Source organism: Salminus brasiliensis, chromosome 25 (genome assembly GCF_030463535.1).
Source record: "Salminus brasiliensis chromosome 25, fSalBra1.hap2, whole genome shotgun sequence".
NCBI lineage: Eukaryota > Metazoa > Chordata > Actinopteri > Characiformes > Bryconidae > Salminus > Salminus brasiliensis.
The window spans coordinates 19431984-19448080 of record NC_132902.1 but is presented as its reverse complement, the minus strand read 5'-3'; the positions used below and the strand labels follow the sequence as shown (position 1 = coordinate 19448080).

At 43.8% G+C, this 16097-nt stretch overlaps 1 protein-coding gene across 1 annotated transcript; it reads left to right on the top strand.

Moving 5' to 3' along the window:
* Positions 1-2359: 2359 nt before the first annotated feature.
* On the top strand, positions 2360-14156 carry smad6a (SMAD family member 6a). Its single transcript, XM_072671051.1, has 4 exons — positions 2360-3962; positions 5653-5709; positions 5842-5919; positions 13247-14156. Exons 1-4 carry the CDS (start codon positions 3170-3172, stop codon positions 13786-13788), a joined length of 1470 nt encoding a protein of 489 aa, XP_072527152.1. The 5' UTR covers positions 2360-3169; the 3' UTR covers positions 13789-14156.
* The last annotated feature ends 1941 nt before the right edge of the window (positions 14157-16097 follow it).

Here is a 16097-nt window from a genome sequence, read left to right as displayed (position 1 = left end):
TTGCCAATAGAATAGGACTCTCTGGAGCAGATAAACATGAACCTATTGGCACCATGCCTAGTGCCAGGCGTGGACTAGAGGGGAATTATGGTGCTCCAGCCGGTACTTTTGGGATGAGTTGGGGAGTTGGGAATGAGACAGGGTGTCGATCATCCAACATGCTGACCTCACCAACGCTTATTGTCGCTGAATGCAAATCTAATCCTCACAGCAATGTTCCAAATGCAAGATTAACTATTTTAAATACCTTTTATTTCGGAAGAAACAATGAATGAGCAAGTGCCCCAATACTTTTGTTCATATAGTATATGCTTCAGAACATCAGAATGTCTAGTGTACTGAACTGAAACCACCCTAAACACACTCTGTAAACAATCATCACCATGTTTTGAACTATTTTGACCTTCAAGAAAGGCACATAGGCCTACTCGTATACGGCAAAGCATGTTAAGTGACTGAAGTGATTGTAAAGAGATCAAGGAAAAGAGAAATATGCAATATGTCAATGCATAGCATGCCTTTGAAGAACACAGAACTTCAGTGTCATGCTGTGTTATTAATGCTGGCTCAAATGAATTCAGAGCGATGTCTCCTCCACCCTGTATAAAGTCTGAAGAACATTTGTGTCAGGATGATCAAACGTTGTGGCTTAAGCACAGTTGTTCAGGCTCTAGCCTATAATTTCCGTACTGATGATTTCATCCATTAACAGCAGAAGGGTTGCCTTGCCCACTTAAGTGTTTAAAGGGTGGACCAAACTGTTATTAAGCTCTAACCTTCTGAATGGAGAAAGACACAATATCCTAAGAGCCAATTGGAGGCCTTCTCTCCTGAACTTTTGTTACTGTGAGCAAGTCAGTGTATTATGGGGCGTGTCTTCCTTTCTGACTCCACATGGGGAGGATTAACCCTTTCTTGGGCTTTGCTGCTGCAGCCACTGAGAGTATCACTGCTAGCACCAATACTGCTGCTGCTGCTATAAGCAATGCGATATTACAGCAGTAGCCATGTGGAAGCCGCAATGCTAATAGTAATATATTTGTACAGATATGATTGGATTTAGTGTTAGAGGGGTAAAGAGCAATGCAGTGAATCCCAGTTTAGTAGAAACAGCAGGCAATTCTGCCTGTAATTTAATAAAAACACAGAGGAGCCCTGTTAAAAGAAAGATTTACTCCAGGACCCCTTGTACATTTACTCCCATCCGAACAGGGCTGTTTTCTTTATGCAGAAAAACTATATACTGATAATACACTGTAATATGTGAACACATGGCCTGTTGGAGACTCTGTATGCTAGATATCAGTTCTTTTATCATTTCCCATTTTATTACATGGAAAAGTTGAATGTAGAATATATACATTGTTGACGTTCCACCTATTCCTCCTCAAGCAGCTACGCTCTTCTCGTTCGAATTTTGGTACTTTGAGAAGGTTTAAGCCTGGACTGCTTTCTGAATAGGCACAATATAGGACAACACCAGAGCACAGGCAACATACATATCACATGTCACTGTCATGCAAAAAATAAATCCTTGTATCTCCAAAATGTCAGCTTCACAAGAGGGGGAAAAACTCAGCAAAGGCCACATTAACATGACAGATATTTGTGGACACCCCTTTTAATGAATGCATTCAGCTACTTTAAGCTGCACCCATTGCAGATCACACAGAGCTAGTCTAGTCCCTGTAGAAAGGTATTGCCAATAGAATAGGACTTTCTGGAGCAGATAAACATTAGGCACCATGAATAATGCCAGGCATGGGCTAGAGGGGTATGAAAACCCCATGATTGAGCTGTGAAGCAGAGGAACGGTGTTCTCTAGATTCAAATTATGCCAAAAAGCTACAAAAAATACATAAATAAATAAAAAAAATAATAATTTCATTTCAATTGTAAGATATTTGGTCCTAAAAACATCAGATCGGAATTCATTGAATTCATACACAATAATGCATATGTAATTTCCTCTTGAATAACATATATTCCAAAGTAAGTCAACTAAAAGAGAAAATGCTGCCATGGTACACTAAATTACTCGTGAAATAATTATAATAAATAATTACACACAGCTTGGAAATAGTTCAAATCACCGTCCTCGTATTTTTCTGTGTGTTTTTAAAAATCCAAGCCCTTCTCAAGCCCTTTACACGCTATCTGAACCTCAGGCTGTCTATAAACAGGGCGTCTGAAACTGGAAGTACTTGCGGATTTGTTCCCCACCGCTTTTTTACAGGACCGTTTCCATCCCGGTAGCTAAAAGACGCGCTGGCCCTTTAAGAAACCTGACACCGTGTTTGCGCAACAGTGAGCGCTGCTCGCAGCCGCCAAAGTGTCTAGACTAGCACATGATGGGAATGAACCAATGGCTCCACTGCACTCCTCGGGGGCCCCGTGTGTGTGTGTGAGAGAGTGTGTGCGGGAGTGCGAGTGTGTATGTGTGGGACCGAGTGCGTATCTCCAGAAGAAGAAAGAGAGGGAGAGAAACGGCGCAGGGAAACAACTGAAGAAGCCCCTGTAATCCAGTCCGCTTCACGGAACCAAAAGGGGGCTGGAGGAGCGCTGGACGTCCGAGCCTTCAGTCCTGACCGATGGACGGATCGAGTGCGCGCTCGCGTTTTTCTCCCGTTGCATGAAAGCCAGTGTTTGCGTCGTGAGAGCGGACTGGAAGGTGAATTCTAGCGAAGGATTACTTGGGGTCGTTGCTCCATTCATGCGGCCCGGCGTCCTCCAAACTGCAGTAGAAGGTGCTGCTCTTCAGGCTGATTGCGCTCCGCAAAGCAAGCGTGTGTCTGTGTGTGTGTGTGTGTGTCGCGTTTGTGTGGCTCGCCTGGGTCTGAAATGTGAAGAAAAGCCCATGCCTTTGGTGTTGTGCAGGAATGCAAGCCAGTCTGTGTTAAAGGCAAGGCAGTAAATCCGCTGCGTCCTGCTCCGGGTGCATGCAGCACCTTTGGAGGGCTTGTAATGCACTGGAGGTGCACCACAGCTTTGCAGCACTGGAGTCTCATGTTGTGCTTCAGCCAGGGGGGATGTGTCCACGGCTGTAGCCCCTGCGCGCAGCATTCACTGGACCTGGACCTAGATGTGGGACAAGGAGCACAGGAGTGACCTGAACCTCCAGACCTAGAGAGGACAAGGCAAAACGAATGAAACCCGCCCAAGCTGTCGTATGTTGAGGACGAGACGCTCGGGTCTGGTCCGGCGACTCTGGAGAAGCCGTGTGGTCCCGGATAGGGAGGGGGGCGATGGGAGCAGCTGGAGCGGGGAGGGGGTTCCAGACCGTCAGAGCGACAGCAACCCGGAGAAGATCCCCAAAACGGAGCCTGCACCTCTGGCCGACGTTCTGGGAATCTCTGGGGGATTTTCGGGCAACCGGGTGTTGGCAGAGAGTGGCAGAGAACATGGGGTCGTGGTAGAACGCCAAAGCCGTGCCATGTGTGTCCAGGAGCAGCAGAGCGGCCCCCTGTCCGAAGGAAGCGATGGCACAACAGTCATGTGCTGTCTGTTCAAAGATCTGCCTAAAGATCTGAGGACTTCCAAGAGCGCCGCGCTGACCCGTGGCAAAGATGGGCCCCCGTGCCACTGGGAAGGCAGAAGCGGCCGAGAAGTTTGTGGACTTGCTTCTGCAGAACTCAAAGCTCGTGCACTTTTGGAGCAAGAGCTCAAGAGGTGTGCTTATGCGTTCCTCAAAAAGCTGAAGGAGAAACCTTTGGACGTGTTGCTGGAGGCAGTCGAATCCAAAGGCGGGGTGCCGGGGGACTGTGTTATGGTCTCTCCGGCTGACCTGCGGATTGGCAGCCAGGACGTGTCTCCTCAGTACCTGCTGTGTAGGCTTTTCCGCTGGCCAGACCTGCAGCCCTCCTCCCAGCTCAAGGCGCTGTGCAACTGTCAGAGTTTTCGGACTCAGGACGGTCAAGCAGTGTGCTGCAACCCCTATCATTACAGCCGTCTGTGTGGACCAGGTGAGGATGTTCAGTTCAGTGATGCTTGATCCTTGAAGGGTTGTGGAGCCTTTGTTCATGTGTGAGAAACTGGGCATAACCGGCACACATCCAGAGTAATTTCATGTATCTGGTCCACCTGGTGGTAGCAGGCCTACTGTAATATTAGTGTACTTTGGCAATTTCACACCTCCAGCCACTTCTGCACTGAACAGCAAACATGCAGAGACACAGTAAACACAGGAAAGTTTATTGGCAAAGTTTGTAGTACATCAGTGGAGCGAGAGCATCATATGCAAGCCAGGCTGACTCTGAGTCCAATCAGTTCGACTCACAAACATCCCATTCAGAAGATGTTGTTCATTCTGAGGCCCTGCGAGACTCCAGCTCTCTGTGTCTGTTTGGGGTGAAGCATTAGAAAGGCTCTTAAATCAGATTTTCAGCAGTCTTAACTGGAACAGGGGCAGACCGAGCACATGAAAGTGTTGATTATTATTTTCATATTTTGTGCTGGTCTAGGTGGGGCTGGGGGGGGAAAGGCGGGGTGAGCACTATTTGTTGGCAAGCATTAGATTGCTATTATTCTCCTTTTTTCAATTATTCCACATGTGGTCTATTCAACTTTTTCTAATCTATTTTTTTTCTTCTATTCTTTTACTTTGGATAGGTCTTTGAGGTGCTCTATCTATTAATTCATTCTTTACTTTTTATCTTTATTATTATCTAGTACTTTATAATTCTTTTAAAATTTTTTTTTGTTTTTTTCTTTACTTTTTTCATCTGCAGTCTTAACTGGAAGGGCGTGAGCACATGCAAAGTTGCATGAAACGTCCATCAAATGAGATCATGTCTTTATGACACAATCCTCCACAATACCCTTTCCAAACACTCTTGCATGGAGCAGAGTCTGTCACACGCTCTTGTTCAGGAAGTGGACTTCCCAATTCATTACTCTACTGGGACTCTTTAGTTCCTTTGCTCCTCATTCAGCTTTTCTATTCACAAAAAAAAAACCCACATACACACAGACTCACTGTCTGGAAATTAGCACAGGGCTGTTGACCCATGTTCTCCAGGCCTTAAGTATTCTTCTCGGTGCATTGACACAGCTGTACAGCCAGGACTGAAGACATTCAAAGGTATATGATGTGCCTTGACTCATAAATCACACGGTACAGTGTCTTCTTGGCACGGAGTCGGTGACCTGAAAACCGCCTGCTGAATGAACTTTTCAAGGCAAATAGATTGTGGCTTGATGACGCCTTGCATCAAATTATGTCATCAGAGATGATTTCGGTAGCATTCAAAGTGCCAGGGCCATGTGTTTGACCACATGACCAGGTTTTTGAGAACAAACCAGCTTCAGATGCTCCGATCTGAGCATGCTCTGCAGTAGGTGATCTCATCTACGTAGGGCTCTGTGCTGTCCATTGTTAGCGCCTCTCTGTGTTTTAGTCGGGATCTTGACACTAGGCTTGCAATTTACATAAAGCACCACGCCTGGTGCGACCTTAGTGGCTGTGAAATGAGCACATGATCTAAGGAGAGCAAATCATGACTAAACTCTTTACTGCGTCCCGAAAACTTAGCTCACTAGGTGTCTGGCCAACATGGCCATTGGCATGCATTGGACAGGAGTGATGTGCAGTGCAGTTGTAGTTTTGGATGCTGAATTTGAAGCTGTCTCTAATGCAAGCCCTCTACCTTTCAGACTCGCCCCCTCCACCCTACTCACGGCTGTCTCCTACACTAGGACAAGACTTTCTGGGTAAGTCTGCATCTGTGTTATTGGACTTTTTGCTGGTTTGGTTTAGATAGTGTTAGTGTTCCTTGACCGTGTAAATACTTGGCTTTGTGTCCTAAACAGAATGCATCATATTGTCCATCGATTTTTCCTTAGATCCTCCACATCCAGCCTTGCCTTATGCTGAGACTGAGGCAACACGTTCATCCAACTGCACGACTGGGGGTCAGTCAGGTGAGTGGGTCATTTTCAGAGATATACATTTTAACCAGGGCTGAGATGATGCCTTGCTGCTTGTGTTAAGGCTTGTTTTTTGGTTCTCAAATCTAGCAGAGATTTACCAAGGGAAAGTATATCTTATAGGCTCTCGCCTGGTTGTAGTGGGAAGCTCACCCCCTAGAGGAAAGTCAGAGAACTATACATAAAACCATAAAATTTTAACCTCTAAGCCTCATCCTTAAGACCTTCCAGACACGTTCTAATCTGGTTTTGGTGAAGTTTCCAGTCAGGTTGGGCATAATGTGGAATTGAGATGAACTGGCTGCTGTAGAAGAGTATTGAACTTAAAATAGAACCAAGTTAAGCAGTGGCTCTGGGTCAGCCTAGACAGGTTTTGAGGAGACCTTATGTGAAGAACCTCAAACACTCCAAGGAACATAGAACAAGAGCTCCTTACTAATCATCTTTCTCACATATTAGTTTTTTGCATAAGCTGCCTCTGATATTGTGCTAGGTTGGGCTGTCACTCCTGAGGTTCATGCTTTAAAAAGAGGTCTGTCACGGGTTCCTCAGTAAAGACAGTGGTTGTGTGTAGAACCATGGTGTCTCAAAGAACCATTTGAATGCATAATTTGTAACTTTGCCTACTCGGACGGTTCTTCATATTCCATATACAAGGACAAACCTTTTGTATATGGTTCTTCAAAGAAGTCTTTAAAGGCCCTATAAGGGTTCCGCTGTTGTTAAAAGTCATAGAACCATTTGTTTTAGTACTATATAGAAATCATTTGGCTAAGAGTTCTTAATCAGCCAGAATTTGAGAGTTGTCCAGAAGAATGCCATTTTCTTGTTCACCCATTGGCCAGGACTTTTCACTGTTGACTTTTGACGTTATCTGGCTGAGCGAGAAAGCTCTGGATTTGCTGATGTTCTGCAGCCCGAGAGGTTGACATCTAGGAATGTGTACCTCCCTGCAGAACTAGCCATGCCCTTTAAGACTTAGCTCATACCAGTGGAAGACAGACAGATTCCACAGCATCATCAGCGCAACTTTCCAGCGTCCAGACTCGAGGCGCAACTCTCTGTAAATTAGATTAGGACCAACAATGGGCAGTTTTGTGAGGGCTGCTGCTGGAGCGCGGGGGCCTGTGTGCTTTCAGCAGCAGTGGGAAGTCTCCTAGCACCGCATAATTACCCAGCCTTTTGTGGTCTGAAGACAAGGAATGAGATCCTCTTTTGGTGTGTCACATACGGCTCTTTCTCCATTATTTGCATGTTGTTGTTTCCTGCTGAGTTTTGCAACGCAGGCTCCGGCGCGGCCAGCCAGTCGCATTTTAAAATAAGGTTTAAATTACAGGGCCCGCTGTGGCTTTTCCTCTTCCTGACTGAGCGCAGGCCAACACGCAATTTAACTAATGAAATCCTGCCAGTCTGCGCGCAGAGATTCTTTACAGATGTTGACGAGGGACGACTCTATCAATTGTTGGAAAATTGTTTGCTCCCGCGTTTTTTTTGTGGAACAGACACTTTAAGCCTGTGTTTGTGTTTGCTTGTCTGCGGAGGGGGGTGTTAGGCTGCATGCAGTCTTGATTTTCTGTGTGTGCGAAAGCACGTCTCTCTCAGGCGAGTGTTGTGACAGAGAGAAGTATCTGTCTTCTATCATTCTGACATAGTCTGTTTTCTTCATTTGAGGCCTGGATCGATATCCAGTCAATTTGCTGACTTGCATCACAGATCACCTTGAAAAATGAGGCCTGAGACTTTCGTATTAGGATATTAATATCATGGGCTTGCAATTGATTTAAAGCCGTGTGTATCTGATCTAATATCTCTCATATTTTACATTTAGAACCAAAAGCCCTACATGAAGATTTGTGCTACTTTTATTTTGGAAGGGTTTTCAAACAGACGATGCGTTGCTTCTGAATGTCGCATCCATTTAGAAAAGCTCAAAAGTGGACATTAGATTATGACTTGTGATGCCAGCAGTCAATAAAAAATGTTTTTTAAAAGCTTACAATATCATTTTCTGTAAATACTCATAGAGGGAGCCCATTATGTTTTATTAGGACATGAATATTGTCGTTGTCCAATGAAAAACATGTATCTCCAAAGTGGTGACTTTACAGGACAAGGCAAAAATGTCTCTTCATTTTGAATGAAAGTCAAATAAATGTAAAATAACAGTCTATTTTGAGTCATTTTGAACATTTCTATTGGTCCAATCATCCAGAATTATTCACACAGCGGACAAAAATGGAGATGGACACCGCAGTGATATTTATGTGTTTGGCAGATCCTCTTTTCCAGAATCAGGAACGACTTACAACGTAATTCATGTTACAGGAGTCGCAAAAATGTACAGTTAGGAGTCCCTCCTAAGCGCTACACTGGGTATAGTAGTATACTGTGGATTACTTGCCCCACAGTCTACTGCAGGAAGGGCAATGGTGTTACTATACTATGCTATCCTAAAGCTATGAGCAGCTTTTTAAATACTATTATCTATAATTTTAGATGTCTATACAAAAAGAAGCCAAATAGTTCCTAAAAACAGAACTTTAAAGCAATGTGAAGTCTTTGCCCAATTATTCTGCACAATTTTAGATAGATAGTTACCCAGCCAACTTGTTGGTACTCTCCCTTATGACATGTAATGCTCCCAACACTGGGAGGATGAGGACTGTCACATGTCTCCTCCGACACATGCTCAACCAGCCACTGCCTCTTTTCAAACTGCCACTGATGCAACATCACCAGGCAATCAGCGTGCTCGGAGCGTCCATTGGCCATCATCACTCGAGGCGATATGGGGAGAGAGAGAATAAAAAAAAAGATTGAACATCTGTATCGGCCCACAGCTGATATATTGGTGCACCCCCCATTTCCTTATTGCAATTGATATTGAAGTGTAAAGAATAATCTTTCATAACACAGATAAGTTATCTAAATATTAATTCAAGGTGTATTTTGTAGAAGCAAACATTTCTCAGTACGTCCAAGCCAAGAACCCTTTAGTAACCTCTATTTTTAAGCGCATCCACAGAAGAATGCTGTGTAACAGTCTGAGCTGTGTTATTTCCCCAGATAGCCAAAATAGCTGTTCTAGCTTAAGCCGGGAGTCGTGTTGCAAGCATTTTTGGTTTTGGCTTTTGTGTGTTCCTCCCTCCTCAGAAGTCCCTCACCCCAGCCTAGCACAGTCTAGTCTAATCTGTGGAGGGAGATCTAATACATGGCTCAGCGTGACAGATAGTGCTCCTGTCTGCCCCCCCCCTCCCTTCTTTCATTCTGCGGTGATGGTTTAGGCTTGGCCAGGATGTTCTCGGACCTCTTCTGATGGCCGCACCACCCATGAGCATCTTGAATAGCGATACTTTTTTTTTTTGATTGATGAGGAAATGTGGATAAATTCATAAGAATGTTTTCTGAAACCGTAAGTGTTTTGAAAGCAGTGCCACTGGTCAGCAAAAGTGTATTACCATGTATCAAATACCATATTCTTATGGCGTGTGATTAGGAAGGAAACCGAGGTCATAGGACTTTGTAATCATATGCTTTGTATATTTGCAATGCTTTTTTCAGTAAATATGAAATCCGAGAAGACGTGCGGGCGGCATCAGGAGTGCCTGACTGGTATATTGAGCTAAATATGTTTGAGTGCAGCTGGAATTAACTTGGGGAAGAGCAGATACTGTTTAATGTGAGAAACAGACATCACTGCTACATGTTCGCAGTGTTCCAGTGAATTGTAGTGGGTCTTCACTCCAGCGTTTGTTCAGCTCAGTCTTTATCTGCTGCCTCTGTCGCATATGGTCGATTGCCATGGACAGTAAATTTGATGTTTCCATGTGCTCAGTAAAAGAACTTAAGGCTGACTGGAAACACTTAAAACAGAGGCCAGTGGGCAAGTGCTGAAACACTTTCTCATTGACTTTTTAGATGTATGTTTTCCCAGCAGGCTCCAGACGTCAAGTTGACATCAATATACGCTGGACTCTAGCGTCGGACAGACGTAGAATTTTAGTCCAAAGTGAAAATCAAGTTGACTGTAAAACCCGACTTTGTACAGAAGTTGAATTTTGGTTGGAATTCAAAGGAACATATCCATCAAAGGCCAACATTGGGTTGCCATGAAGCTCCAATGTTAGACAGACGTTGAATTTTGCTTGCTTGACACCATGACTTAAAACCAACAACATATCAAAGTTTAACAACACTAGAATTTCATGTTGTGTGGACAGTGACGTCTAGCAGACATTGGGTTTTGGTCACCGTACCTCACAACCTTGACACATCACAACATTACATTTATGTTGTTGGTGGCCGTTGGTGGCCAGCTGAGTTGAGTCAGTTGAGTTGGTGGCCTGAATGCCATGGAGAGATCTAATAACCATAATCACATTAATCTCACACTCTCTCTGTTCTTAATTTGAACGCATGCTGATGTAATGTCCTTTAACAGATTTTATTCCAAGAAATGTTGGATCATGTCTATCAGTTCGCTCAACTTAACATGTCTCCATGCAGCTAGCTAGCATTTCCAAATGATGTAAAAAGCAATAAAAAAATAAATAAACCCCCTCGATAAGATGGAGATACTGTCCATATTCATCTTGAGCCAGTTATAATTCCGGCTCATGTCTCCACGCGGAGCTGCTGAGAATCAGCAGTCCGAGTCAGTGGATCTCCCTAACCTTTCCTTAAACAGGCCTTGTTTCATTAGCATGGTTTCTCCGTGTGCGGGGCAGCGAGAGAGAGGAGGCTGAGCAGAATGGGGCCACAGGCCTGGGGCTTTAGATCCTCCCCCTCAATGGAGCCTGTGAAGCAAAATAATGCCATCAGTCTGTGTGCCAGTTAATCAGAGCTGATAGGCTGGCGGCTGGGGGGTCAGGGGGTCGCGGGCCTGCACTGAGTTGTCAGGGAGCTGAATGCCGGCCCTCGGAGGGGGAGAAGGGTCCCTGAGCGGCCCCGCACAGCCTGCTGGAATGCTGGGAGTGGGTAGGGGGATGGGGGGCGGGGGGTGTCGGAGGCAGAGATGACAGATTTGGGCCTTTTAGCGGGAGCCGTTGCCTCTTCAGCTCCAAATCCCCCTCAAAGGGAACTTTGAAACGGTGCGGAAAGTAGGTAGCACTTCCTCTGAGTGTAACATCAAAAAAAAAAAAAAAAACAACACTGGAAGAAAAGACATAAAAGTGACTAAAGCGTTTGACGCTGCTCTCCAGGACAGCGTTTTTCTCCAGGCTAAAAGAAGAAATGAAAGAGGTTGTCAAGTTTGAAGGAAGGAGAGAAAGTGCCAAGCAATGCCAGTGATTTTCTTGTTCTCGTAATTCTCGTAAAAAGCTATTACAAATATGTTGTGGAATGTGCTGTTGCTGTAATGACTATATGTGTAAGCCCTTGGCTGTAATAGTTGTTAGGGTGTAAATGTAATTACACTAATTATTTTATTAGCTTCATTAGCTATAGAATGCTATAAAATAAGGTGCTTTTTAGTGGTTATGGCAATGTTGGCTGCAATATGCAAATAAAACTTAACCAATCACAGTGAGGTATTCTTATAGTGCAAAAATAATAATAATAATAATAAAAAAAATTCACCAATGCACTTCCTTGGCACTGTATTGCAAGGCAATACTAGGGATGCACTGATTTGGCTTTTTCATTTAAGATTCTGATACAGATACATAAACTTTGCATATCGGCCAATACCCGATCCGATACTATAGTTGAATTAATAAACCGTATACCTCACCATGTGGGAGAGACTTAAGGCATCAGGATTGACTTAAACATTACTTTACTAACTTTGTAAAACAACATATAACAAATTAAAACATAGATATAAATGTATTAAATTGCTATTTATTTGTCAGTTAAATAAACAATTGTGCGGGACACATTCAAATTCTAAATAAAAAAGGAGTCAAACTTAAACAAAATATATTACATTAAATAAATAAAATTAAAAATGAAAATGAAATAAGTAACTTCATTTTGTCAAACACACAAACAGTACTCATTTTTGTTATCTTATTATCCATTCCGAACAAACTGTACCAGTTTGTTACAGTATAATAACAGCACTGTTATTTTGGGGGGGGGCATCGACATAAGAAATGTGACCCAATATCCAGTATATACTATATTTCCAAATGTCTTTGGATACCCCTTCTTATGAAGGCATTCAGCTACTTAAAGTGGCATCCATGGGCAAATGCACACACACACACAGCTTGTCTAGTCCCTGTAGAGAAGTACTGCCAATAGAATATGGAACCTATTGCCTCCATGCCTAATGCCAAACATGGGCCAGAGGGGTATACGCCCCTCGAACAGCATTGAGCTGTGGAGCAGTGGAACTGTGTTTTCTGGAATGATGGATGATGGTGCTGAGTACTTTTGGGATGAGTTGGGGATGAGGTGGGGTGGTGATCATCTACTTTCCTGACCTCACTGCGGAATGCAATCAGATCTTCACAGCAATGCTCCACAATCTAGTAGACAGCAGAGACAATTACTCCAGCAAACGCAGAATTAACTTTTTTTAATATCCTTGATTTTGGAAGACATATATTGTCCCATATAGTGTATTTCATATAGATATATGCCGGTCTGTGCGTGGAGGCGTGGAGTTCTGCAGGTTTTAAGTCAAGGTGTTAAGAATGTTAAGGAACCAAAACCCAACGTCTTCCAAACGTCATATTGATGTAAACTAAGGCATTTGATTGGGAGATACAGTAAGCAAAGCCCAGAATCTGAACTTTATAATGTGAACTTTATAATGTGAACATCTACACAATATGCAATTCTAACACTGGTCTTTGATAGGTCATGGTGTTGAGCAACCAAACATCTGTCTAATGTTGGAGCTTGGTGTCAACCCAGTGTTGGATTTCATATACAAAACTCTGTACAATTTTCATTTTGAATCTCAAATTCAACATCTGTTCGATGTTTAACATCATTTTTACACCCAATTTATGTCTGGTGCATGTTGGGAAAGCATATTTCTAAAAAGTTAATTATAAAGCATTTCAGCACCTGCCTGTGGGTTTCTTAGTCCTGGTCTGTCTTAGGTTTAGACTTGGATCTGTTCAACATCAAGAGCCCAACATCTTGCTGATGACTCCTGCTGGGTCCAGACTACTAAGCAGGAAGTCTTTTTTTTTAGACTTGGCCATCATTATTCTTGTTTTAGTGAAAGTGGTGTTACCCAGCAGCTAGGACCTCCAGCGGAAAACACACAGGTTTATGAAAAGGGCCTGTTGTTATTCAGATAAATGGAGGTTTTAATTTTTTTTCTTTTGTTGTAACACGTTTCTCTCCTTTTTGTCACCTGCAGATGCCAGTATGTCTCAATCGTCACTCGCACATGCTCACTGGTGTAACGTGGCCTACTGGGAACACCGCACACGCGTGGGACGTCTGTATCCGGTGTATGACCCCTCCCTCAGCATCTTCTATGACCTACCTCAGGGCACGGGCCTGTGCCTGGGCCTCCTTCCGCTGCCGGCCCGCTCCAGCTCCGTCCAGCGCGCCCGCGGCAAGATCGGCCACGGCATACTCCTCAGCAAAGAGCCAGATGGCGTGTGGGCCTACAACCGCAGTCAGCACCCCATCTTCGTCAACTCGCCCACCCTGGACCCGCCACACTGCCGCAGCCTGACAGTCCGCAGAGTGATGCCAGGCTACTCCATTAAGGTGTTTGACTACGAGAAGTCGTGCCAAATTCGGCACCCCGGCGATTCGGTGTACCTAGAAGGGCCGTATGATCCGAACAGCGTGCGGATCAGCTTCGCCAAGGGCTGGGGGCCTTGCTACTCAAGACAATTTATTACTTCATGTCCTTGCTGGCTGGAGATTCTGCTCAACAACCACAGATAGCACAGACACACACACACACACACACACATACAAAGACTGTGCCACTTAAAAAATTGCCCATGATTCACAGACACATCCACAACCACAATCCCAAAATGTACTCTATCTAGATTTAATATAAAGTTTTATATATGCATATTATATAAAATACACTATACTTGTAAATAACGAGTCATTTTTACAGTGTGATTATTTATGTATGGTGCAATGTGTATATGGACATGAGGAAAAAAAGATGATCAGGTAATGCACTTTGGATTCTGTGTTCACATGGAATCTTTCAATGCCATTTTTGCTAATGGATGTATACAGTGAACCTGGTTTTGGTGTATAGTTTTCATATACTATCAATATCCAGAAAAAAGTACCATGGACACATTGATAATAAAGTATTCATGAAATAGTTTCAGTGTTGCTTGTTCTTATTCAGATGTTTGAGGCCTGAAGCTTGAAGCAATGAGACTAATGTTAGCTAATTAATCGAAATACTCTGATCAGCCAAAACATGTGATGTGTTGAAAGCCAGAAAAATAACAAGCAATAGCAAGCATAAGAATCTGAGACACTTTGCCAAGGGCCAGAATGTGAGGGGTAGACAACTGGGTCAGAGCACCTCCAAAACATCAGGCTGGTCTTGTGGGGGTTTTCTGGTACACAGTGGTTAGCTGTTGTGGCAGCACGAGGGGGACCTACTCAATATAAGGCAGGTTGTTCTAATGTTGCGGCTGATTGGTGTCTACCCTCTACCGATTAGCATTGTGCGAACAGCATGCCTACTGTATATCATCACACACTTGCCTCAAACTGCAATATGTTGGTGATCAACTGCCTGTTGGTCATGGCGAAAATAAGGTAAACATGTTTACTTTTTAAACACAATTATAAATATGTCAATGTTTATGCCATCATTAAAACTGCCTCATGCACAGAAACAACATAATAAAGCACACACACACACACATATATATATATATATATATATATATATCATTGTTATAATAACTATGTTGTTATAACATTATTATAACATTATTATATATTATAACTATTATAACATAGTTATTATAACAAAGTGTCCTACCGGATACTGTTACTGGTATCCTGTTGGTGTGATGGACGGTTAACAAGCTGTAGAGGTTGTAGCTGTTTAGCTTTTAGCCTTGCTCTGACTCGAGGTTTTGCTGTGAAAAAAAAGGAAAGGTCAGTTTTTTCCCTTATGATATGTGTTTACCTCCAGCTGGGTAGTCAGCCATGGTAGTCCAGTCAAGCTAGCGTAAGCTAGAGTTAGCTTTTAGCCTAGCGCAGATCCCTTTGTACTTCTGTGGGTTTTGTTTGAACTTCTGTGGACACTGGCTCACGAGGCCTGGCTTGTGTAGCAACACGTGTTCCCATAAATAACAGGAGTCAGGAGGAGATGAGCTGCTCTCCAGTATCAACAACACCATGTTCTCCTAAAGTTGCCATCGCATTATATTGGCTAAGGCTTTCGCTAGTTGGCTGTGTGTATATAAATTTTGGGGGCATAAACATAATGATTTTAGACTGTTTCATAACTCTTTTGGGGTTTTGGAATTGGCTTGTTTTCCAACCTGGTTTTGGACATGTCGGATTTTCTTTTGAAGGAGGACACAAGTGTTTAAGATTCACGGTATGACACGCTGATGTACCACACTCTCAGTGTACATATATGTAAATATAACGACGAAATATTTAACGACGACTTAACTTGCGAAAGGCTTCTAAGACTCCCAAACCCTTGCATTCCTACAGTCGGCTTGATGAAACAGCCCCTAATCCACCTTTACGTTGTACTAAGCTGTAGATGCGTCCCATGTGAACCCAGGGGTCGGGGGGAAGCGTGCTGTTAAAGCTGCTGTTTGTTCTGGAAGGCGACTGCTGCAGCGCCTGGCTTACTCAGCAGTCTGCCCGGCCCCACCTCATCCCTTTTAAAACAAGACTCCCAGAAAGCCACATGCGCCACGGTGGCCCGGCCTCCGCGGCCTGCAGACGCATTCTTCAGGCCCATGAATGCTATATTATGACTGTGGAGACAGGGAAGGAAAACTGGCCCGTTCACACATTTGTATCTGTGCAGGGAAACGGAAAAAAGGGGGCCTTATACTGGGAAAGACCTTCGGTGAACGGGGGTGGTTGCGTTGCAAATGCTTTCTGGGATACACACTGTGTTGCCATAGACGGGGGTGAAGGCTCAGAGTGGGTGCAGGGTCCAGTTTCAAACATGTTTAAAGGTTTTCCCATGACAGGGTACATGTCAAATCGTTCCCTAATTCGCTATCTAGTTAGTCCCT

Coding starts and splice junctions, on each gene's coding strand:
- smad6a (XM_072671051.1), top strand. CDS start 3,170: ATGTTGAGGACGAGACGCTCGGGTCTGGTCCGGCGACTCTGGAGAAGC. Junction 3,963..5,652: donor CAGCCGTCTGTGTGGACCAG/GTGAGGATGTTC, acceptor TCTACCTTTCAG/ACTCGCCCCCTCCACCCTAC. Junction 5,920..13,246: donor CACGACTGGGGGTCAGTCAG/GTGAGTGGGTCA, acceptor TGTCACCTGCAG/ATGCCAGTATGTCTCAATCG.